The following is a 26,259-nucleotide window of genomic DNA, read 5'->3' on the forward strand; positions in this document are numbered from 1 at the left end:
TTTTGAGAAGATGCTCATAATCTTACTTGGTCTCTCTTGCTCCCCCTCCCCTATCCCCCCTTGTATTTTTAGTCAAATTTGATCATCTAGATTTGTATGCTACAAACTGTATACCATTAGATTTGTACTTAAAAGAATATTGACATATATTATATATTTTATTATTTAAATTTATGATCAAAGTTTGACACTTAATACATGGGGACCCAATAAAACCAAAAGAAGCGACTATTCTTATACAAAATCAAACTATTGCCAACCTTCTTAACATCTAAACATATTACTAGGAGTATAATTTTTTTTTTACGAGACTACTAGGAGTATAATAATCAGCTTAACTATTTGTTTTCCACCAATAACTAATATGCTCACGAGATGCACACACCTACAGTTGAATTTCTGATAAAAAGAACATGATTCATAGGTTATATTATATACTACCCTCAAAAATATAATATATGATTATATGATGATTAAATTAGTACATTTAGATATAATTGCATCAATCACTAATATTATAATATCAAAATGGACGGGCGCAGCAACGCGAGCCCTCGACGCTCTAGTGATTACAAGGATCGATCGCAACCTCCGCGCTGTACGGTCATCACTTCGTAGCTTAGCGCTGCTTGTCCGCTGTCTACTCAAGATACGGGCAATCCGGCGCTTTTCGAGTGCGACTTCAAGCCGGTGGTTGCGGTTTGAGTGCTCCGGCAGGTCCGACGCGTAGAGGTAAATGCTTTGAGTTCATCCCCAGGTTTGCGATGATGCCATTATCTGTTTGTTTAACCACCATTAGAATGGATTATGGTTGGCACATGCATGAACGTATGATGAACACACGTTATCGTCAGTGTGCCATTTTGGTTAACGCGGTCGGCCGTCTGTTTTCACCCCAGATTCAGTTCAGGTGAAGCTGGCGGCAACACGCGCTGTCGGCTCTGTTTTCTGCCACCTGAGACGATGAAATCCGCCTTAGAGCAGTACAATAAAGCTGAGTCAGCTGGATATAAGAAATATACTAACATATTTTTGTTTAGTTAGAGGAAAGAGAAGAGGAGAATGAAGGTAAGCGGGCTCTTAGCTAAGAGCCAGTTTTAACACGTGCACCTAGGCATTTCGTGAGTATGAAAGATGGATCATATAATAAAAATAATAATACACATTTACAATAAACTATTATACATGTTGGTTATAAAATAAACTATAGATAACATGACAATGACTTATAGCCAGCAGCTGGCTATATTATTATACTTTCTCATATATTTTCCCCCTGCTCGCGACCGCGTGCGCGCGCGTCGATCCATCCACCACGCGCCTTCCGCTGCGGCGGCTGCTGCGCTCGTCGAGTTTCGTCGCCGGTGCGATCCCTGACCGCCACTCGCCATTTTTTATTCCGGCACCAGACGGCGGAAGGAAGGATGAGTGGAGTTGAGTGGAGTGGAGTAAAGCGCCGACGTTTCCTGCCTTGCAAGTTTACCTCGGCCGGAACTGACCCCGACATACTCCATCGAGCGAGCGAGACGTGAGCGCTTCACCGGCGGTGCCTTTCAGGAACGGCAACGACAAGGGGCAATGGATTATGGATGGATTGCTCGGCGGTGCCGTTCCCCTGTTTCCTCTAGGCTGAGCTGACGTCTGACCAGTGACCACGGGGCGATCGTGTTCTGCTGGCTTCGGTGATTGACCTCACAAGCTGTGAGCGTGCGCTGCGTCGTACAGTAGTCTAGTATTCATTCTTGATGTCAAAATGAAGCTGGCAGTTCGTGTTGAGCAGCGTACCCAGTGTCCTGAAGCCATGGATTTCGATTCTTCGAGGGAGTTTGTCAATGTTACAAACTCGACTAACCACGACCTCGGAGCAACATTGCATTGCTCCGAGATACAGTTTGTCACCGATACTCTCATGTTTTACTGCACAAAATTGTTCTTTTTTCATTTGCGGTCGGTAAAATCTTGTCTTGATTGGTCGGTAAATAGTACGAGTAAGTAAATGGTACGAGTAAGTAATATGTAGTACTTCCTCCGTCATAAAATAATTGTCTCAATTTTATAATAGCTTTAATACAAAATTGTATTAAGCTTAAGACATTTATTTTGAAGCGGAGGGAGTAGTATTTTAGCTGGCTGGCACACTTTTTTCTTCTGCGTGATTGGGAAACTGTTTTGGTGTGGTTGAAAGTTTACGAACTTGATTGTCCTTGACCAGCTTGAAATGGATGAGGTGGTGGGCCTGCTGCTTTTACTCACTTGCTTTAAGATTACTTCTCCGGGATGACGTCGTCGGCGTTGGCTGGCAAAATCTAGTATGGCACGGGTGGTGGCACCGCTGTGTTTGCTCGTTCATCGCTCGTGAAGATCAAATCCACCATGGTACAGTTATTGTTTTTGCTATATAGTTCCACGGTGGGATCACAGATCACATAGCGTCTGCGCTCACACCACTCTCTCGAGTGGAATCACCTATTCGATCCAAAAAAAACAAAAATCCTTTCGAAACGGAGACAAAAGATAGGATCTAAAACATTTATTTCTCTTTTGAAATGGAAGCACATGATAGGATATCCAACATTTGAAGTCTTTTCTCCCCTTATTCTATTTCGGTTAACGGATTTGTCGGTTGGAAGTTGGTCATGGTTAGAACATCTCTAACCAATTCTTTAAAAATCTTTAACTCCTCATTTTGAGAAGCTAACTGCATCTAGACGACGGCTCAAACCATTGGAGGAGTAACAATTGTAAGAGCTCGCAACAAAAAGCAGCCAAACTCTTCTCAAATATATTCGACCAACGCCTCCTAGAGTAAAAAAATCGGCCACTTCTCTCTCCCACCCGAGCCACTACCCCTTCCCGCCGCCGTCATTACCCATTCTCGCCGCCGACACCATGATGCCCTTTGTGTTTCGGTTTCGGTAGCGAAGGTTCAATGCCTTTTCCCAAGGAGTGGCCTTGAATTATCGAACCAATGAGGATGTGCAATATGACAAAGTCGTTTACAAGTCTTTGTTAACGAATTAAATTTCAATTCTCAACTCGACCTTTAGCAAGTTTAGGGGTGTAAACACTAGTATTAAAAATAGGCATGGATATCACCCGCAAAAAGTAGGCATGGGTATGACAGTAGGGCCGAAAAGACTAGTTATGATGTGGTAAAAAAGGCTATAGCTATGTAGCAATTTAATAAACGACAATCCTCACAAATACGAGCAAACTAACATAGTTTCTAAGGAGTTCATTTCACATCGATGACGATCATCATAGCTTTACAAGAGGTCGATGGCGATCATCATCCTCAAGTCATGGCGTGTGGTGTTTCTGATAGCGACTAAGACGGTCTGTCCAGCCCGAAGATTCTTGCGAGCAAGAAAGTTGCTTCATCCAGCCGCACTGAAGATAGTGCGACCGTCCGTGTCCACCGCGTAAGTACAAGTGGTGATAGAGCCCCTTGTGGTAATGCGTAGTCTAGCAATGCCTGCTTCATCCGGCTCGATGCCACAACTCTCACATAGCCTCTTCGGTAATTTCTGAAAAAACAAATATGATGATCATGTCACATTACTACACTATAAGCATATCATCACATTAATATACTAGGCATATCACATTACTATACTAAGCATATCATCGAGTTCTACACACTATGCATATCATCAAATTCTACACTAAGCATATCATCACATTACTACACTATAATCAATATACCACATTATTAAAGCATATCACATTACTATATTATAAGCATATCATCACATTAATATGCTAAGCATATCATATTATTATACTATAAGCACATTAGCACACTAAGCATATCATCAAATTCTACATCCTAAGCATATTATCAAATTCTACAGACTAAGCGTATCATCAAGTTAGTACACTAATAAGTAACATACCATGACATGATGGTTAACCATTGATCGTGTCACGCGGGTCACGAATGGCATCTCGACGTAGTCATCACGTGGCGAAAGTTTTTCCCAGAGCTTGTCTGTTTCATCTTCACAGAGTCCGGTCATTCTTTAGGCATATAGTGCTTCATGAAGTGGGTCCTTATCTTCTTCCTCCGAGTTGAGATAGATAACGGCTAGCCTTGGAGTTTGTCTTCTCAAGGAGAATTTGATCAATTCACCCCAAGTGAGATGCATGCGGGCGATGAAATGATCCCATTCATCTCCTCCAATCTCAGTTAAAGATGATAATGTCTCCACTAATGAGCTCAAGAAATCCAATCTAACATTGCAAGGAACGATCGGTGTAAGAAAAAATACAATGCATTAGTGGAAATAGCAACAAAAATAAAAGAACAAACTATTGGAAGGTTCATATAATTTATTATCACTGCAAGAACAAAACACCTCTGGAAGTAAATGCCAAACAATGTGGCAGTTTCAAGGCTGGTTGTGCACCTTGACTTGCACACTTAACATGGTGGTGGTTGCGTCATTATACACAAGACATATTGAAACTAAGTATATAATTGAATTCTAGACATGGTGGTGGTTGCGTCATTATACACAAGACATATTGAAACTAAGTATATAATCGAATTCTAGACTAGTGAACCGATACCAAGTATAATCGAATGCTACGACGCTAAATATAATTCTACACTAGTAACTGTCTACATAAATAAACAAAATCCACGGAGGGAGACACAAATAAATAAATTCTACATCAGATTTCTACTCAAAATGCACTATTAAAATTTGGTTTCTACACAAAGCAATACATGGAATCAAATTTCAATTCTACATCACACAAAGCAATCCATTATATATATATATATATGTGTGTGTGTGTGTGTGTGTGTGTGTGTGTGTGTGTACTAAAATTTCCACACAAAGCAATTCTAAATCAACTTATATATGAATCTCACATATGGATTATGCGTGGACGGTGGAGGTGCGAGTGGAGAGGAAGGAGATGCAATGGGAGGGGAGAAGAGGATTGAACCTTGTTGGCCATAGGAGGTGACGGGTGGCGGCTGATCGAAGGGAGTTCAAATGAAAGGGTGGCGATGACTTAGGTCTTTTACTAAGGCGTGGGAGTTTACTCATATGAGCCATTGCTGGCGCGGGCCTAAAATACAACGCCATGGATAATAACGACCAAAATAAAAAAAGACTAATTAAGATTAAAGAAAGACTTAACATAATTAAATATGCCAAATTATATCTCGTAGCAATAATGATGTCAAAAATATAATATAAAATATTTGTTATTTTTTGACTAGTATAATATTTAAATACTAGTTTAAGTGGAAATATTATTTCCATCGTAAAATAACTGGCAGCACTACTTAGTTAGCTACAACGTGCACATAAATTCAACGCCACCACTATCTACCAAACGGTGAGTAGTGTTGGGACAATAGATTTGTGACGTGTCCAAAAATAGCCACGCGAGCACTAAGAGTTTAGAGCTTACGTATCAATTTAGCCGACACTAGCAATATTTGAAAAAATAATGATCGCTTTGTGTGAAAATGGTCCGCCACTAACAAGAATTGTGGCTAGCCATTTGTCCACTAATGTGAGAGCTTACTCTTACAAAATTATACAATATTTCTGATCGGGGTCTTAATGGTATTAATTTGTGCTTTGAAAGAAAATCATTGTGTTGTTCTTGTGACATGTAGATGTGGGGATGTGTCCAAAGTACGTCTTGGCCGGTCTTGGCCGGTGCATGACGTGCATCAAGAGCCAGTTACCTAACCGATGGCACTTACCGTCGCACGAGATTGTGTCAGTTATTAAGAATAAATATTCAAATAAAAGTATTAGGCGTTTAATGACTACTTGATACGTCTCCAATGTATCTATTTTTTCCAACTCTTTTGGCCTTGTTTTGGACTATAATTTGCATAATTTGAATGGAACTAACCTGGACTGACGTTGTTTTCAGCAGAATTGTCTTGGTGTTATTTTTGTGCATAAATCAAAGTTCTCCAAACGTCCTGAAAATTTATGGGGAGCAGTTTTGGAAAATATAAAAAATACCTGCGCCAGAATCCACCTGAGGGGGTGGGCCAGTGGGCCACAAGCCCCTGCTCCGCCACCACCCCCCGCCGTGGCGGTGGGCAGGCTTGTGGGGCCCACACGCACCTGTCGCCCCCAATTCCAGCTCTATAAGTTGTCTTTCGTCCCAGAAAAACTAAAAAGAGAAGTTTTCGTCGCGTTTTCGATATGGAGGCGCCGCCACCACCTGTTCTTCATCTGGAGCGCAGATCTGGAGTCCGTCTTGGGCTCCGGAGAGGGGAAATCGTCGCCATTGTCATCATCAACCTTCTTCCCTCTCCAATTCCATGAAGCTCTTCGTCGTTCGTGAGTAATCTATTCGTAGGCTCGCTGGAAGGTGATGAGTAGGATGAGATCTATCATGTAATCGAGTAAGTTTTGATGGGGATTGATCCCTAGTATCCACTATGTTCTGAGATTTAATGTTGCTACTACTTTGTCATGCTTAATGCTTGTCACTAGGGCCCGAGTGCCATGATTTCAGATCTGACATTATTATGTTGTCACCAATATATGTGTGTTTTAGATCCGATCTTGCAAGTTGTAGTTACCTACTATGTGTTATGATCCGGCAACCCCGGAGTGACAATAACCGGAACCACTCCCGGTGATAACCATAGTTTGAGGAGTTCATGTGTTCACTAGATGTCATGCAAGTTCTTTTCCCTAAGCACGTATGACGACACACGGAATGCATGCCTACATCACATTGACGAACGGGAGCTAGCCACTTATCTCTCCGTGTTATAGCTGTTGCATGATGAATATCATCCAAACAAATCACCGACCCAATGCCTATGAGTTTGTACTATTGTTACTACTGTCGTTACTTGTCTTGCTCTGCTGCTACTACTGTTGCTACTGCTGTTACTTGTCTTGCTCTGGTGCTACTACTGTTGCTACTGCTGTTACTTGTCTTGCTCTGCTGCTACTGTTGCTACTACTGTCGCTTGCTACTGTTGCCACTTGCTACTGATGTTCCTTGCCACTGCTATTGCTCGTTACACTGCCGATACCCGCTACTTCGCTGTCACTATTGTACTTGCAGATACTAATCTTTTAGGTGTGGTTGAATCTGACACATTCAGCTGCTAATACTTGGGAGTATACTCTCACCTCCTAAGGCTTACCTACAAATTTGGGTCGAATACTCTACCCTCGAAAACTGCTGCGAACCCACGCGCTGGTGGGCCATCAACAACATTCTTCCAGTTTCATTGCCGGGGAGTGCTAGCAGCATTCTTCTGGTGCCGTTGCAGGAGAAGGTTAGTTGTTATAAGCATTTGTCTAGCTAACACTAGAGATTGCAGGATCAGCACTTTTCTGGAGCCATTGCCAGGGAAGCACAGCTGACGTTAGCATTTTTCTGGCGCCGTTGCCGGGGAGGTATTGCTATATTCTTTGAGTCACTTGGGATTTATATCTGCTGATCACTATGAAGAATCTGAAGGATCCGAAGACCAAAGTCTTGCCCTCAACTACGAGGGGAGGTAAGGAATTGCCATCTAGCTCTGCACTTGATTCACCTTCAGTTATGAGTAAGCTTGCGACATCACCTCCTGCTAGAAATCTTGATATGTCGCATGTGCTTGATGATGCTTGTGATACTACTGCTAGAGATGCTATGCTTGATAGTATGCCTGATACTATGCTTGATACTGCTAGAGATGCTATGCTTGATACTGCTTTGCCTGATGATGCTAGAGATGCTATTTTGCCTGATGATGCTATGCTTGATACTGCTAGAGATACTCCTTTGCCTGATGTTCCACTGGGAGCGTTCCTTGATGCTCATATTGCTAGAGTTACTGCCAATGCTCGTGATGCTTCTGATACTACCGATATTATTGAGATAGAACGTGCTTTTGCTCCTGCTAGATCTAGCTCTCCTAGATATGAATTGCCTGATATACCTGAGGGTTACGTTATGGAGGGAGAGATAGCTGAGGATTTTCTTGCGTGTAAGGATGCCTATGACGCTGAGAAATTAGTTTTCAAGTGGAAGGAAAAATCTCGGGAAGTTAGGATGAAAAATGATCCGAAGTTTGCCACTTCGCCTATCTTTGTCACCGATAAGGATTATGAATTCTCTGTCGACCCTGAGATAATCTCTCTAGTCGAATCTGATCCTTTTCACGGTTATGAGTCTGAGACGGTCATAGCCCATCTTGCCAAACTATCCGAAATAGCCAACCTTTTCACAAATGAGGAGAAGATCCGCCACTACTATATCCTTAAGATGTTTCCTTTCTCTCTAAAGGATGACGCTAAAGCCCGGTTCACCTCTCTTGCTCCTGGATGTGTGTGTAGTCCCCAGGAGATGGTCTATTACTTCTGTGAGAAATATTTCCCTGCCCATAATAAGCAAGCTGCCTTGCAGGAAATATACAACTTTGCCCAACTCCAAGAAGAGAGTCTTCCACAAGCTTGGGGGAGGCTTGTCCAGCTATAGAATGCTTTGCCTGATCACCCTCTCAAGAAGAACGAGATACTTGATATCCTCTATAACGGACTTACCGATGCCTCTAGAGACTATCTAGATAGTTGTGCCGGTTGTGTTTTTAGGGAGCGAACTGTAGAACAAGCCGAGACCTTACTGAATAACCTCTTGATCAATGATAATGCTTGGACTATTCCCGAACCACCTCCTAAGCCAATTCCTAAGAAAAGAGGTATTCTATTCCTCAGTCCCGAAGATATGCAAGAAGCCAAGAAATCTATGCAAGAGAAAGGCATTAGATCTGCAGATGTCAAAAATCTACCACCTATCGAAGAGATCCACGGTCTCGAGAATCCGATACATGTAGTAGAAGTGAATTCTCTGCGTAGGTTTGATGAGAGTGATATTCCTTTTGATAAACCTGCTAGCCTATGCTTTGATGAATTTGACAACTTTGTTGCCAAACAACAGAGTTTCAATGATCATGTTAGCAGACATTTGGAACAAAGTGCTCGTATGCTTAGCCATCTAAGTGCTTGTGTAGACAGAAATGTCAATGCTCTGAAGCTTCTGAGTAAACATGCCTCTATGATTACTACTCAGGAAGAACAAGTACTTAAAGCTGAGAATGACTTGCTCAATGAATTAAATGACAACTCTGTCAAAGTCATTACTAAAGGAGGCAAAATGACTCAGGAACCTTTGTATCCTGAAGGTCATCCTAAGAGAATTGATCAAGATTCTCAAGGAATCAATGCTGATACACCTAGTCATCCTAAAGAGAAGAAGAAGGATGATAGAAACCTGCACGCCAGTTCACCAAATACTGTCACACCTGAAGAACCTAATGATATTTCTGCGTCTGATGCAGAAACACAATCAGGTGATGAACACGAACCTGGTGACAATGTGGACATCGATGTTCATAATAATGCTCAACCTAGCCATGATGAGGATGTGGAGATTGAACCTACGGTTAATCCTGATAATCCACAACCTAAGAAGTACGACAAGAATGACTTCACTGCTAGGAAGCATGGTAAAGAAGGAGAGCCATGGGTTCAGATACCTATGCCCTTTCCTCCTAAGCCATCCAAGAAAAAGGATGATGAGGATTTTGAGCGCTTCGTTGAGATGATAAGACCCGTCTTTCTGCAGATGTGGTTAACTGATATGCTCAAGATGTCTCCGTATGCCAAGTACATGAAAGATATCGTGACTAATAAACGGAAGATACCAGATCTTGAGATCTCCACCATGCTTGCCAACTACACTTTCAAAGGTGGAACTCCTAAGAAACTTGGTGATCCCGGAGTGCCCACTATACCTTGCTCTATTAAAGGAAACTACGTAAGAACTGCCTTATGTGACCTAGGAGCCGGTGTTAGTGTTATGCCGCTCTCTCTTTATCGTAGACTTGAGTTGGATAAGTTGACACCCACTGAAATTTCTCTGCAAATGGCCGACAAATCAACTGCTTTCCCTATCGGCGTTTGCGAGGATGTGCCTGTTGTGGTTGCTAATACCACTATCTTAACAGACTTTGTTATCTTGGATATTCCCGAGGACGATGCCATGGCTATCATCCTCGGAAGACCCTTTTTAAACACTGCAGGGGCTGTTATAGATTGCAACAAAGGCAATGTCACTTTCCATGTCAACGGTAATGAGCACAGAGTGCACTTTCCGAAGAAACGATATCCAGTACATTGCATCAATGCTATCGAAAAGACTTCATCAATTCTCATTGGGAGCTTTGAATGCCCTATTCCTCGTGTCAAGATGAAGTATGATTTGCTTGTTGGGGAGATCCATATCCCCCTTGAGGTGACTTAGTGGCTATTCGAAAATTCTCCGTTCTCTCTTGCGATTTGAGAAAGTTTTGTCATAAGGACTTGATCAATCCCATTGACGAATTTCTTGTGATGACCATGAAACGGATGAATCACAGAGTCACATACCTCTGTTTTGAGTCTTCATTTTCTGTTGCTTAGAAGAAAAATGATGGAATTAGTTTATCTTTTCCTGTTTTCTGTTCTAGCGTCCCGGAGAAAAATACCTCAAAAATAAAAGTTCTCCGATGGTCCTGAAAATTTAGTATGATTTTTTCTAGAATTTTTGAAAATTTCTGAGCCTGAGAGCTGGTCACGGGGCCTGACCAGTGGGCCACAAGCCCCCCCACCGCCACCTACCCCCCTGGTGTCGGGGTGCAAGCTTGTGGGGCCCACAGGCACCCTCTCCACTCACTCCAGCTCTCAGCCTCTTCTTCCACCTTCAGAAAAAATTGTTTCGCAGCTCAAACCCGTGTTCTTGCTCATTTGGCTGTGATTTTCGATCTCCTTGCTCAAAGCACCATTCTCCAAACTGTTTTGGGGAAATTACTCCTTGGTAAGTGACTCCTCCATTGGTCCAATTAGTTTTTGCTCTAGTGCTTTATCCTTCGCGAATTCTTGATGCCTTGGTGACCCTGTTATTGAGCTATAAAAGTTGATTTTAGTTGGTCCCAAGTAGTTTTAGCGCGTGATACGATCTCTAGGCACTAGTAGGAGTAGTTGCTACAAGGTGTGGTGGGTCTTTATTCACTTTTCTCTTGAACTTCAAAATTTCAGCAAAAGTAAATTATGTTCAAGAGGAAGTTTCATGGTGGTTCCTCAAGTAAGAAGGGTCCTCGTCTCTCCTTTCGGGAGCCCGAACCTTTTCAACTAAGGGACGCACCGGTGCAACCATGTGAATGGCCTTCCGATGAGTTCATGATCAAAGCAGGCTTCAAGGATGAGTTTGATGCACTTGTCCGCAATGCCGGGTTAGAAGAATTCCTCTCAGATAAATGTGAACAGTATGTTATGCTCACTGTCTCTTTCGTGCATAGATTTAAATTTTTAGCTGGGCATGAATCATCCATACTGTTTGATTTGTACGATAAATCCTATACCGTGGGTCTGGAGGATTTCAATAGGATTTGCAAGATACCCGATGGAGGTAGTGTTATTGATCCTCCTAAGTCTTCTGTCAGAGACTTTGTCTCCAGTATAACTGTTGGAGAAACCAGAGATATCACACAAGCCACCATAGGAAGCATCCATTTCCCTGCCTTGCACTACCTTGCCCTCTTCATAGGTAGGTGCATTAACGGCAAGGGTGCACGTTGTCACCTATGCGCTTCCGACCTTAGTACCTTAAGAGCGCAGTAACAGGTGACATGAGCTTCAATATGGGAGCTGTTATAGCAAGGAGGCTGAATAAAAATGCCAGTGAGGGGGATTTCTTTGGCGGAGTTTATGCTACATGCTTAGCAAATTTTCTGGGAGTATCCAGCCATCCAGAAGACCCTCCTCTCCATACAGCCTACCTTGATCGTGTCGCTCTAACACGCTACCCGTTCCTTGAGAGAGATCATGGATCTCTTCTATACCGCTTGATATTTAACTTGGCAGCGTGTTTTCCATATTACCCTTCCTGCTCCTGCTTTCTTTGACTCTCAGGTTAAACGAAGATACTACATAACCATAGGAGAAGCAGAGGAGTATGAGAGGGAGGCGACGGCTGCTCGACTTCGCGAGACAGCTATTCAGGCACTGGCTGCAGCACTCCCGTATAACACTCATTATGACTTTGGGTTTCGCCAGGATCATCCATGGGAGTAGACCAAGCTAGGCAAAAAGCCTAAGCTTGGGGGAGTACGTGTTCTCACCGACTTTACATTCATGCTTATGCTTTCATTTTGTTAGCCGGTGTTTACACTTTGCCACTGTATTATCCATGCTAGTTTCTTTTCATTCTCTTGTTTTCTTGTTTTGTGTCCTTTTGAGAAAACCCAAAAAGATTTTTCTTTCTTCTTTTGCTTGTTGGGAGCTTTCCCGTGTAAATAGTTTTCTTTTTCTTTGTGTCAAGGTAGAAGATATTGGTTACAATGCTTAGTGGTTCTTACATGCTTACCTGTTTAGCTTTCAAATAGCCATATTATCTTGTCTTCTCCTTTGTGTTTGCCTGCAGATTCAGCTTAGTCCAATGCGCTTATTATCGTTTTCATCGTTCGATCGTGCAAATGAAAGGCAACAATGATGATATATGATGAAGTGACTAAGACTGAAAAGCTGGTATGAACTCTATCTATTTTGTTTTTGTAAATATGACTAGCTTGTCAACCCAGATTTAGCTTTGTTGTGAGAGAACCATGTTTGCAATGACAACTTAGAGATCATAGTTTCTGATGCCATGCTTATTTAGCTCAGAGCTTATAATGATTTGTCTTGAATGCCAACATAGATTTTGAGATGACTATGATGTAGTATGATAGGATGGTATTCTCCTTTGAATGTTTCAAGTGGCTTGACTTGGTGCATGTTCATGCATGTAGTTGAAACAAAATCGACATAGCCTCTATGATGTTCGTATTCATGGTGATTTATATCCTGTTCATGCTTGCATTCAATGTTAGTCAAACTCAATGCATCTGGATGACTGTTGTCGCTCTCTAGTTGGTCGTTTCCCAGTCTTTTGCTAGCCTTCACTTGTACTAAGCGGGAATACTGCTTGTGCATCCACTTCCATCAACCCAAAAGTTTTTCCATGAGAGTCCACCATACCTACCTATTTGCGGTATCTACCTGCCGTTCCAAGTAAATTTGCATGTGCCATTCTCTAAACCTTCAAGAAATAAATCTATTTTGCATGCCCGAACTGCTCATATGGTGACAGAGGGCTATTGGTATCTTTCATGCTAGGAGTGTTATCCTCGACATGTGTTTATTCACAGTCATTCACAAGAAAGGGGTCGGTATTTGGGATGCCCAGTTCCATGCTTAAATTGAAAACATAACTGTAAAACAAGACTCCCCCCGGATTGATGTTAGTACGGACGGTACCCAAGGATTCGGCTAGCCGTGGAGTGTGATTGATTGGTGGTGGGGGAGTTAAAACTTTACTTTTTTGTTTGGGAACCGCCTATAGCATGAGTAGCATGGAAGATATTGAGAAATCTTGGTCATTGCGTTGACAATGAAAGCATGCCACCCAAAATTATTATCTCTGTTTTTAAAGCTTGAGCTCTGGCACTTATGCAAATCAATGCTTCCCTCTGCGAAGGGCATGTCTATTTATTTTCCTGTCGAGTCATCCTCCTCTTATATAAGTACCAATTAGAGAGCACCTCTGTCATTTTTATGCTTTGCTTTTGATTGATATTGAGTATGACTATGACTGGATCTTCGTTGCTATGAATTACAATGTTTAGTCAGCCCTTGATCTTTGAAAGTGTTGTGCATTTATGTTTTGCGGTCTCGGAAAGAGCTAGCGAGATAACACCTATACATATTGCTTCATGCTTGCTTTGATTGAAGTGTTGGTATTTGAAACTCATTATTATTTGCTCGTTAGCTGATTATGCAATTGATATTAGTTTACCGTGAGACCTTTGTGTCATTTGCTTATGTGGTTAACTTGTGATCTTGCTGAAATTCTGGTTATGAGTTAGACATAGTTGCAACAACAAGATAAAACCGAGTTTGTCAAAGTTTTTCTTTCTCTCTCAGTTTGTCAACTGAGTTGCTTGAGGACAAACAAGGTTTTAAGCTTGGGGGAGTTGATACGTCTCCAACGTATCTACTTTTCCAAACTCTTTTGCCGTTGTTTTGGACTATAATTTGCATGATTTGAATGGAACTAACCTGGACTGACGTTGTTTTCAGCACAATTGCCTTCGTGTTATTTTTGTGCAGAAATCAAATTTCTCCAAACGTCGTGAAAATTTACGGGGAGCAGTTTTGGAAAATATCAAAAATACCTGCGCCAGAATCCACCTGAGGGGGTGGGCTAGTGGGCCACAAGCCCCTTCTTCGCCACCAACCCAATGGTGGCGGTGGGCAGGCTTGTGGGGCCCACAGGCACCTGCCGCCCCCAATTCCAGCTCTATAAGTTGTTTTTCGTCCCAGAAAAACTAAAAAGAGAAGTTTTCGTCGCGTTTTCGATACGGAGGCGCCGCCACCACCTGTTCTTCATCTGGAGGGCAGATCTGGAGTCCGTCTTGGGCTCCGGAGAGGGGAAATCATCGCCATCGTCATCATCAACCTTCTTCCCTCTCCAATTCCATGAAGCTCTTCGTCGTTCGTGAGTAATCTATTCGTAGGCTCGCTGGACGGTGATGAGTAGGATGAGATCTATCATGTAATCGAGTAAGTTTTGATGGGGATTGATCCCTAGTATCCACTATGTTCTGAGATTTAATGTTGCTACTACTTTGCCATGCTTAATGCTTGTCACTAGGGCCCGAGTGCCATGATTTCAGATCTAACATTATTATGTTGTCACCAATATATGTGTGTTTTAGATCTGATCTTGCAAGTTGTAGTTACCTACTATGTGTTATGATCCGGCAACCCCGGAGTGACAATAACCGGAACCACTCCCGGTGATGACCATAGTTTGAGGAGTTCATGTGTTCACCAAGTGCTAATGCGTTGGTCCGGTTCTTTATTAAAAGGAGAACCTTAATATCCCGTAGTTTCCTTTTGGACCCCGCTGCCACGGGGGGGGGTGGACAATAGATGTCATGCAAGTTCTTTTCCCTAAGCACGTATGACGACACACGGAATGCATGCCTACATCACATTGACGAACGGGAGCTAGCCACTTATCTCTCCGTGTTATAGCTGTTGCATGATGAATATCATCCAAACAAATCACCGACCCAATGCCTATGAGTTTGTACTACTGTTACTACTGCCGTTACTTGTCTTGCTCTGCTGCTACTACTGTTGCTACTGCTGTTACTTGTCTTGCTCTGCTGCTACTATTGCTACTACTGTTACTTGTCTTGCTCTGCTGCTACTGTTGCTACTACTGTCGCTTGCTACTGTTGCCACTTGCTACTGATGTTCCTTGCCACTGCTATTGCTCGTTACACTGCCGATACCCGCTACTTCGCTGTCACTATTGTGCTTGCAGATACTAATCTTTCAGGTGTGGTTGAATCTGACACATTCAGCTGCTGATACTTGGGAGTATACTCTCACCTCCTAAGGCTTACCTACAAATTTGGGTCGAATACTCTACCCTCGAAAACTGCTGCGAACCCACGCGCTGGTGGGCCATCAACAATATTCTTCCAGTTCCATTGCCGGGGAGTGCTAGCAGCATTCTTCTGGTGCCGTTGCAGGCGAAGGTTAGTTGTTATAAGCATTCGTCTAGCTAACACTAGAGATTGCAGGATCATCATTTTTCTGGAGCCATTGCCAGGGAAGCACAGCTGACGTCACTACTCTGCACCGTTAAGCAAGGAGAGCGGCAAGGGAGAGGTTGGGAACAAAAAACTTGCTCCAGGCCACCGCACCATCAACCAAGGAGAGCAGCAAGGCAGTGGCAAGGCCACAACGACCGTGACGACGACAGGTCGCCTTTTCCGTGTACAGTCAATGATGATCATGAAGACGCTTATCGAGGATGATGTGAATAAGAAGAAGGTGACCCGGGCACCTCGTCCTCATCCGACGACTCATACTCCATCTCGAGCCACCCCTACGCCCCTCATTCGACGGGTTCAGTCACCGCAACCGCTGGCAAGGACCATGGTCGTCAAGTGGTAGATGAAATGACAAAGAGGTAAAATTTTGTGCCTTTGATTTTTGGGCGATAAATTGATGATTGCTTGCGGGTGTAGGGTGTTGATCTTGTTGTTGTTAATTGTAGTGTGTAGGGGTTGAATGCAACCAAATTGTTGTTTCAATTGGAGGAATCGCACACTATTGGCCTTGATGACCTATACTACGAAGAGCCGATGTTTGCTCCACAAGATGAGTCCGAGGAGGATGATGGTCCAGAAATGGAGAAGGAGGATAAGGAGGAGTCCTATGAGATATATGATCCCATGGAGACACAAGGAAGTGTAAAGAGATTAAGGACACATAACAATTCCCAAGAAGAAGACATTACTTTGTGTCGTTCTTGGATGAACATGTCACTTGATGTATTAGTTGGCACTGATCAATCAATGGACAAGTTTTGGGATAGGATTGAAGAGTACTATAGCAACATCGCGTGTGTCGGGAAAAGCCGCAATAAAGGGCACTGTTGGGGCACCATCCTAGAGCAATGCAACCAGTGGTCTAGTTGTATTAATCAAGTCAATCATTCACCACCGAGTGGGGTGAAAATAATGACGTACCTATCATTCAAGATTTATACAAGCAACACAACAAGAAGAACGACGACAAGGGTATCACATTGCACCATTGCTACAAAGAACACTGCAACGCTTAGAAGTGGATTGGGAGGAACTCCAAGACCACATTAAACAGGTCGAGAATTAGCATATCCGTTGAAGCCAATGACGAGGAGGATGTAAATCCTAACAAGAGGTTCGTATGGTAACAAGATTGCAAAAGAGAGGAAGACGAGAGGAAATTTTGGCGCCTACAAGGAAGAGCTTCTGGCTATGATTGAAACCAAAAAAGCATTGATGTACGAACACACACAACATAATGCGGCAAGGTGTAATGAGTTCAAGTCCTTGGAGAACGATATATGAAGGTCTAAGTTGGCGGTTGAACAGAGGAAGGTGAAGGAAAATGAGCTTAGGCTTGCACCCGAAGAGGAGAGGCTTGTGAAAGAGAAAAGGCCGAAGAATATAATATCATGTTCATGAACCCAACCATGTTGGATGCCACGACAAAAGTGAAACCACAACTTCTTCCTAGGTGGTTTTTGTAATTAATAACAACATATAGTTCACTGAACTAATGAGTCTATCAAGTATATTTCAGGAAAAGTTCAATGAATGGATTGGCCATGAGTGTGAGGAGGATTCCCTAAATGCAAGGAACACCAAGTGGCAAAAGCATCAAGACTCTACATTTTGCTTTATGTGAGAAATCACGTTTGAGTCCATAGGAAAGCCAATACTATTAAAAAGGGACGAGCTATCTATGATGATCTCGTTGCTCAATGTTCATAGAGATTTACCACCAAAAACCTCAAAAATTCTCCCACAAAACATTTTGTCCAAAACCCAAATGATCAAATTCGGTGCCACCAACACTTTCCATTTCGACCCCATTGAGTTTTCCTTACAGAGAACCCAAGCCAAACCCTAGCAACTCGGTACAATCGAGATTCACTTTGGTATAGCCGAAAAGCAGTGACCACCTTGTTGTTGCCCAACTCCTAAATTCAGAGTTTTTGAGTTTTGCATTTCGGTGCCACCGAGTCACTGGAACTGCCTAGGCTAGCTGAATTGGTTTCATTGAGATGCTTGGTATCGGTCTCACCTAGAGCCCAAAAGTTAGGGCATTTTGCACTAGTCGGTGCAACTGAGTTTTTTACTTCGGTTCCATCGAGTTGGGCAATAATGTTGTAACATTTGGATTTTTGGAGATGGCTATAAATACGCCTCCACCTCCCTCTCATTCGTAGAGAGAACACTCACAACAAGCAAACACTTCCATCATTCATTTTCTTGGAGAGAACCACCTACTCATGTGTTGAGATAAAGATCTTCCACTCCAACCATACGAATCTTGATTTCTAGCCTCCCCAAATTGCTTTCCACCCAATCAATATCTTCTACCAAGCCAAATGCTACAAGAGTGTGATTGAGTGTTGACGAGATTGTCTTTTGAAGCATTCAAGCAAGGATTTCATTGTCCATACCACATCCATTACCTTTGGAGGGTGGTGTCTTCTAGATTGGTTAGGTGTCGCTTGGGAGCCTCCAAATCGTGTGGAGTTGAACCAAGAAGTTTGTAAGGGCAAAAAGATCGCCTACTTCGTGAAGATCTACCTCGAGTGAGGCTAGTCCTTCATGGACGTATGCCATGGTGGAATAGACAACATTGCTTCTTTGTGGACCCCTTGTGGGTGGAAACCTCCATGGACTCACGCACAACCGTTACCCCTTCATGGGTTTAAGTCCCTATCAACGTGGACGTACGATAGCACCACCTATGGGAACCACACCAAAAATATGTGTGTCTTTATTGTGTTTGATCTTCATATCCCTATACTCTACTTACATTTGCATGACTTTACTTTCCACTGCTATAGTCGTAGACTTTTATGTGTAGGCTGTACTAGACTTGGAAAATTCATTAAAACTTGTCAACCGATAAAATTGAGAAAATATTAAAATTTTATTTGGTCAAGTAGCCTAATCACCCCTCTAGACATACTTTGGATCCTACAAAATAGTATTTTAAGCTCACTCATGTAGAGATCATGAACCAAACGGGGGATGGTGGTGCTGGTCGTGGGGATGGTGGCGGTGGCCGCGGGGATGGGGTGGACAAGGAGATGATGGTGGTGGCTTTGGAGATGGCGTTGATTTCCTTGGTGGCGACGGTGCTTGAGTTCCTGTAGTGTGCATTCGGTAGGGACCCATCGATGACAAGACATGCCATGTTGTAGTGATTTTGGATCAAAGTTATCGACTTGCTGCCTTTTAGATGAACTCCATGCATATGTCTTTTAATTTGAATTGCTCAATGATATGAACTATATGCATGTTTATGATTGATTTGGTGTGTATGTGAATTTGAATCATTTGAAAGATTGATGGAATATGGTGCAATTGTTTGAAATGTATGAAGAATTGAGCAATTTATCTTATAAGGAGTGAAATTGAAGAGACCAACTAGGAACAACCACCCTTTAACTCCTTGAATTATAAGGAGTTACAGATAAGTGGCAAGATAAAAGGGTTACATTTTTAGATATGAGTGAGAGGTGCATTTCTGCTCGGATGCGCCACTAGAATTTGTGAACAATAGTTTGCAACATGTTCAACTCGAGTTCAAACGTTGATCTATTTGTCATCTTATAATTCTTCAAAACAGGATGAGGATAAGAACAACGGATAAAAACTGAGGATGAAATCCATGAACTGAAATAACGTGATGGCAGTGAATGAAGGTCAAGGATGGTGGTCAAACGTATGATGGCGGTGATTGGAGTCGTGAACGTAACCATGTTTAGAGCTGACGGACGACATGAAACCGATGCTTGTGAACAATGCTCGACATCAACCATCATCACATGATAATTATAGTACCCATCAATGGGCATGTTTGGTTGTGTCTTGGAGACACTCAAGTTAGCTAGAGGGGGATGGAACGGTCAAGTAATTATTTTCGTGGCACCAATGTGGAAGATATTAGAAAAGAGTTTGCGGAAGTCCATGAAGCCTTTTCATATCACACCAAAAATGGAGATCGCATGTAAGAGCGAAACTATATGGACTTCCTGCGATATGGACGATAGAGCATACGAAGAAGAAGAAAAGGTGATGGTTGCCTACAAGATAGCTGAAGAGATACTATTAAAGTGTTTTTTTTAATTGTTGTAATAAGAGTGGCAATAAGATTCTGGATAGATCAGAGGTGTTAGATATGATGTGGTGCATGTGATCTTTTAGTCTTGACGGATCCTCATGGAACCATGGTTAAAATCTAAGATTGAATTCATGTCATCCAAACAATTTAAGGAACATTGTTGTCACTATTTAAATTCCACAATGTTGACTCCCATCAAAACTTTTACCAGTACCATGAAGAATGGTGTCAATAGTGAATACACAAGGTATGCAATCCCATCTAGAGGAGCCTAGATATAAATAGGTCAATGCCACTCGAAAATACCTTTTGGAGCTCGGCCTTCATGGAGGCGAGTTTTTGAAAAACTCAAAATTCATATTTTTACAATTCAAAAAATCTGAAAAATAAAGATATACATGGAGACATAAGACACATGTGTGTAAAATTTTAGGACGAAATACGATGAAATGAAGACCGTGCAAAAAAAAAATCTAAGGCTTTTTAACTCACGATACTATGTATCCTTAAAGTCCAGATTTTTTTTACATATCATACCTAAAGTTATTTCATCCTGAATTTTTACACACATATACATTTCATCTTTATATAATTGCACTTTTCTAGATTTTTTTAAATCAAAATTTCAAATTTTTTTAACAAATAATTTTTTTTATAAAGCTCGACCACGAAAACGCCCTTCTCAATGACACTATGCCAAGTTTCATAGATCCCGCCTCGATGGCTTCAGAGTAACTCCTGATTCCTCACCCCTCAATCCAGCTCTCACCAGAGCCGTCGAAAGCGGAGGATCTGGCGCAAGATGAAAATTTTCGAATCTCGAACGAGAAGAGAATTTACTGTGGACGGCAAGAGCAGGTGACGTGCGGCCGCGCCAGTCAACTCAAACCCATCCATCCAACAGTAAAACACACACCCACACACACGCACACACGCGCATTCGGAAAAGGGTTCAAAGACCCCGATGCATCTCCCACCCGCCAATTAATGCCCCCTCGGGACCAGCGCATCACTTCAATGCGAAGAACCAAAAAGACCCGAGCCCAGAAGGAGGAGGAGAAGAAGAAAAAAACAGAGAGAGCTTCGGCCGCGAGCAGAGCAGCAGAGCTAGCGGCGCGAGGCGGGATCCCCGCATGGCGGCGCCCTGAGGGAGCCCGCGCCGCCCACCGTGCTCCGGCGGAGATGCGGCCGCGCGGGGCGGCCCTGCTCCTCCTCCTCGCCGCGCTCTCCTCCGTGTATGGTATGTGCGCTCGAGATTTTCTCCCCTCCCCTCTCTGCTCTTCTTGCGCGGGTTGTTTTGGCTGCCTTTTTCTTGGATTCGAGCCGCAATGCCGGGTGGAATTCTGGCCTGCGCTCGCCGGCCCTGCAGCGGGATCGCCCGCGAAAAGCGGCGGCCATGGCGTGCGTCGCAAGCCCCCCACTTGCGCGGGGAAAAGGTTTTTCCGTTTGCTTCATGGAGCTAGCTGCTCCTCCTGCGATTTGCCTGAGCGCATCTGAATCCAGGCTGGCCGGACAAGGCAGAGATGGCCGTCTCCTGCCTCCCCCCTCTCTCTGCTTTCCATGAACCAAATCAGGCCTGGTACATCGAACTTGTAATTTCGACGCAAAAATTTGCGGTTCGGATTTCTTGCATCGGCGGTGCCAGCAGGCGTCGGTGCCGAAATTTCTAGGTTTTGGTGCAATGCTGGCGAGGGGTTTTGGCCTTTTTGGCAGGTTCCGTTCGGTCGGTCCTCATCTTCCTGCATACAGCAGCTGTCATTGCACTCCGCGGCACCCACTCGACTTTATGCATAATGCCAAGCTCCAACCGATGGGGAGAACACGCCTGCGTTTCCGTTTTCGAGTCCATTAAACACATTGCCCTGTGCAGTGCCGCTGGGAACCGCAAGCTCAACAACCATCACGGCCTACTTACTTGGATTATGGAGTAGAACACATCGGCATTCGGATCTTTCCCCTGCACCAGCCCCTTCTCCCGGACCTCAAGGTAAATAGGACTACTCATGAGGTCTCTGCATATTGATGGTAATTACAGGTGCAGCATAGCAATCACATACTTTTCTGTGTTTATTTAGAATCATTTGTATAACCCATCTGTCATTTGGATAATCAGGCGCCTCTGTTAACCACCCAGTGCATAGGCATCACAGAAAACGACCTCGTGTTGCCCCACCGTCTTCTTCGCCGTCATTTGAAAGACAAGGTTTTACTTTTTCTCCTAAGACCAATAGAGACCACATCTTACTATTAGTACTGAAAAATGAGACAACACTAATATGCCTGCCTGTCACTGAAAATTGAACAGATTGCAGTGGAATAACTTGTTACGCTCCGCTCACTTCTACTCCAATTGGTTCCCCTTGTGGTTGTGTATATCCTATGCAAATCCAGCTCGATCTTAGTGTGGCACCGTACCAGCTGTTCCCTAGAGTTGATGAGCTAGAAATCGAGATTGCAGCAGGTACATTCCTGAAACAGAGTCAAGTTCGGATAATGGGGGCTGGGGGAAGTATTCAAGATCCGGATAAGACCACGGTCACCATTGATTTGGTGCCACTAGGTCAGAAGTTCGATAGGACTTCGGCCTTACTGATTAGCAACAGGTTTTTGCGAAAGAAAGTTCCTATAAAGCCATCTATTTTTGGTGATTATGACATAACATATGTTCATTATCCAGGTGAGTGACATGATTGTTGTTGAGTGTTGACACGTCCATTTCGCTAGCATAATGGCCCATTAGATATGTTTCGTGATTAAAATTTTAATCACAAAAACACAAAAACATTGCAGGCCTTCCTTCTTCAGTACCTAATATCCCAGGATCCTTGGCTCCAATAAGCAGCAATGAGTATCCCTTTGGTGCAAATGTACACAATGGAAGTCATCCGAAGATTAGCTCCAAAATTGTCACCATAATTGCTCTGTCAGCTGTTGTGCTTGTTTTGACATGTTTCGGCATCTGCATCATATGCAAATACAAAGGACGCCGAAAGCCTCATGGAATTGGCCATGATTCAAATTCGTCAAACACCAGAAAAACAGGTAATTTTGGTAGCAGCTCATCAACTACACTTCTAATTTCTGTCTGTTTCAGGAATACACTACACTTTGTACTGTATTATAGCAATTTGTACTTAAATTAGTTAAGCTGAAAATTAAACACCAAGCCTTGAATTTATAAATTTTGATCTTGCTACAATTTCCTAGCGAATATGCACCAGGGACAATAAAGCTTAATTTTCAGATCGTTTAGTGTCCAGATAATGTTCGTTATAACACCTTGTTACTAACTGACTGTTTCAGGTATGAGGTCATCATTCTCCAGTAGGACTAGCTCGACAGCATCTTTTCCTTCGACGATAGCGACCTGCCCGCCCACGGTTAAGACATTCTCAATTTCTGAGCTTGAGAAGGCAACAGACAAATTTAGCTTCAACAGGATAATAGGCGAAGGAGGGTATGGGCGTGTTTATCGCGGCATAGTTCAAGATGGGGTTGAGGTTGCTGTCAAATTGCTCACAGGGAAACACCAAAACAGAGATCGTGAGTTCATTGCAGAGGTTGAGATGCTGAGTCGTTTGCATCACCGCAATCTCGTCAAGATGATTGGTATATGCATTGAACGGAGGACGAGATGCCTAGTATTTGAGCTTGTGCCAAACGGAAGTGTGGAGTCTCACCTGCATGGTATGTGAACTATGTTAATCTGCATAACATCACTTCGTAGTGTTGAAGAAACTTTACCTCCAAAGTGTACAACACCATATGCACATATGATCTGGTATTTTTTGTTGGCATATAAAAACCTCAGAAAATTTTCTACTGTAAACATGTAATATACTTTTGTTTCGATATTTCAGGTTCGGATAAGATATATGGCCCACTTGACTTCGACACAAGAATGAAAATAGCCCTGGGTGCAGCAAGGGGTCTGGCCTACCTGCATGAGGACGCCAATCCCCATGTTATTCACCGTGATTTCAAGGCTAGCAATGTTCTACTCGAGAACGATTTCACTGCCAAGGTTGCAGATTTCGGGTTGGCAAAGGAAGCATCAGAAGGAATCGAGCACATTTCTACTCAGGTCATGGGAACTTTCGGGTAAGATGTCCTGCTGTTACTGCCATCGTTGTAGAGTCGTACACCGCGCTAAGTTTCTTTGAATCCTTGTTGAGTTTTGAAACGGATCATGGATCATTTGCAGGTACGTTGCCCCGGAGTATGCAATGACGGGACATCTTCTTGTCAAGAGCGACGTGTACAGCTACGGGGTGGTGCTCCTGGAGCTCCTCTCCGGCCGGAAGCCGGTGGACATGACGCAGCCGTCGGGGTCCGAGAACCTGGTCACCTGGGCGCGGCCGCTGCTCACGAACCGGGAAGGCTTGCAGCTGCTGGTGGACCCGTCGCTGCCGCCGGCGAGCCGCGACATGGAGAAGCTGGGCAAGGCGGCGGCCATCGCGTCCATGTGCGTGCACGTGGAGGCGGCGCAGCGGCCGTTCATGGGCGAGGTGGTGCAGGCGCTGAAGCTGATCTACAGCGGCGGGGGCGGCGGCAACGACGAGACCTGCAGCGGCTCCCTGGGCGGCGGCGCCACGCCCACGGAGGAGGAGGGGGAGTCCCCGTGGAACGACGGCGGCGGGAGCTGCTCGTGGAACGGCGACAGCGACGCGCCGTCCTGGCCGCGCGTCCCCGGGGCGCCTCGCCCGGGCGCGGTCGCGGGCTACAGCTCGGACCCCGCGGAGGAGTCGTCGTCGTCGGCGGCGGCGCGGCGGCCGCGGTCGACGCCGAGCGCCGTGCTGGACAGGATCGAGTCCCTGGCGGCGTACGACTGGTCCGGCCCGCTGAGGACCAGGGCGAGGAACTTCTACCGGCTGAGGGGCAGCATTAGCGAGCACGGCCACCGCCCTTCCGACGACGGCAGCGTCGAGGGCGACTGGATGTAGCGATTCCATCCCATTCTGTAATTGTATAGCCCGCGCTAGGTGATGCTTCTTCTCGATCCGATCCGATCCCATCCGATTTTGATGCCAAGAACCCCTGCACTGGTTCTAGATCATTTTCTAATCTAGTAGTGGATGATGCGTCGTGCATGCGTTTTGGGCCAGAGGTTTGTTTCCTTCTTTTCCGAGAGCGCGCAAACTAAGCACCTTGCCTCACTCTTCAAGGAGCTGCAAAGTTAAAGCTTCAGACGAGGACACTGAGTTTCTACGAAATCACTAGTCAGCGAATACACCTTTCAACGATCACTTCCACCATCACAGGTAGTGACAAGTGGCGCAGCATGCGTGTCATTTATGCAACGTGTGAGTTTTTCTTTTTTTCGTAGATCCGTATTTTCAAAATGTTTTATCTCCTAAATCGTGCGTTCAAATCTCGAACCGTTTTCACCGTTGACTTTCTCGTGTCGAGATCTTCAAAACTAGATTCCATGTTGATAGGTTTGACGAACTTTTTTTTATGAAAAAAAGGAAGAAAAAAACCGGATGAAAAAACCGTGCCTCACGTGATAGAAAAAAAAACAAAAACGCGCTTTTTTCCTTTTCCGAGAGCCGTGCCTCTCGCGGAAGCAAAACCGTGCCTCTTGCGGAAAAAAAGAGAGCAAAAAACGCGTTTTCCCCTTTTCGGAAGAGGCACGGGCGTGCCTCTCGCAAAGACAAAATCGTGCCTTTCGCAGAAGCAAAACCGTGCCTCTCACAAAAAAAAACAGAAAACACGCTTTTTTTCCTTTCGGACGTGCCTCTCGCGAAGGCAAAACCGTGCCTTTCGCGGAAGCAAAACCGTGCCTCTCGTAAAAAACAGAAAACACATTTTTTTTTCTTTCCGAAAGGCACGGGAGTGCCTTTCGTGAAAGCAAAACCGTGCCTCTCGCAGAAAAATGAAAACGCGTTTTTTTCCTTTCCGAGAGGCACGACTGTGCCTCTCGTGAAGGCAAAACCGTGCCTCTCGTAAAAAAACAGAAAATTCACGTAAAAAAAGCACGTTTTTTCGCGAGGAAAAATAATTTTTTTTCGTCCGAAAGCTACGAAAGACCGGTGAAAAACCATAACACTAAAAAAATCGGAAAAAAACCATTCAAAAAAGGCAAAAACGCGTACGAAAAAATAAAAAAAAATCTGAAGAAAACGCTCAGAGCGCGACACGTGGCGGCGGCTGGAAACGCTCCAAGTGGCGGCGCGCGGAAGCGATCGCTGAAAGGCTCGCGAGGGAGCGCTCCCTAACTAGTTGCTCCCGAGTTTCTACCCTGTTGGCCCATTGGGCTCCGCCCCTGGCAGACGTCAATTTAGAGGTCGTGAACCTTACCGGCCCAGCCGTCCAGTAGCCGAGGGCGAGACGAGGGGGCTGTAGTCGACGAGGTGGCCAACCTGGGGTGAGGCGGCGTGTGCTACTTTAGGGCAGGTCGGCGGAGTAGACGGGCGCACATCTCCCCGGCCTCCGACGCATGGCGCAGGCAGGGACCTTCATGAAGACGACGACCCGGAGA

The 26,259-nt window shown here is 44.1% G+C and overlaps 1 protein-coding gene and 1 pseudogene across 1 annotated transcript; one reads left to right on the top strand and one right to left on the bottom strand.

Annotated features, from left to right (window-relative positions):
• Positions 1-3,266: 3,266 nt before the first annotated feature.
• LOC123428637 lies at positions 3,267-5,099 on the bottom strand (annotated as a pseudogene).
• A 15,663-nt stretch (positions 5,100-20,762) lies between these two features.
• On the top strand, positions 20,763-25,006 carry LOC123427212 (receptor-like serine/threonine-protein kinase ALE2). Its single transcript, XM_045111204.1, has 8 exons — positions 20,763-21,018; positions 21,649-21,765; positions 21,892-21,981; positions 22,084-22,455; positions 22,569-22,820; positions 23,082-23,465; positions 23,639-23,879; positions 23,983-25,006. The coding sequence occupies exons 1-8, from the start codon at positions 20,766-20,768 to the stop codon at positions 24,719-24,721; spliced, it is 2,448 nt and encodes an 815-aa protein (XP_044967139.1). The 5' UTR covers positions 20,763-20,765; the 3' UTR covers positions 24,722-25,006.
• Positions 25,007-26,259: the final 1,253 nt, after the last annotated feature.

Source organism: Hordeum vulgare, chromosome 2H (genome assembly GCF_904849725.1).
Source record: "Hordeum vulgare subsp. vulgare chromosome 2H, MorexV3_pseudomolecules_assembly, whole genome shotgun sequence".
NCBI lineage: Eukaryota > Viridiplantae > Streptophyta > Magnoliopsida > Poales > Poaceae > Hordeum > Hordeum vulgare.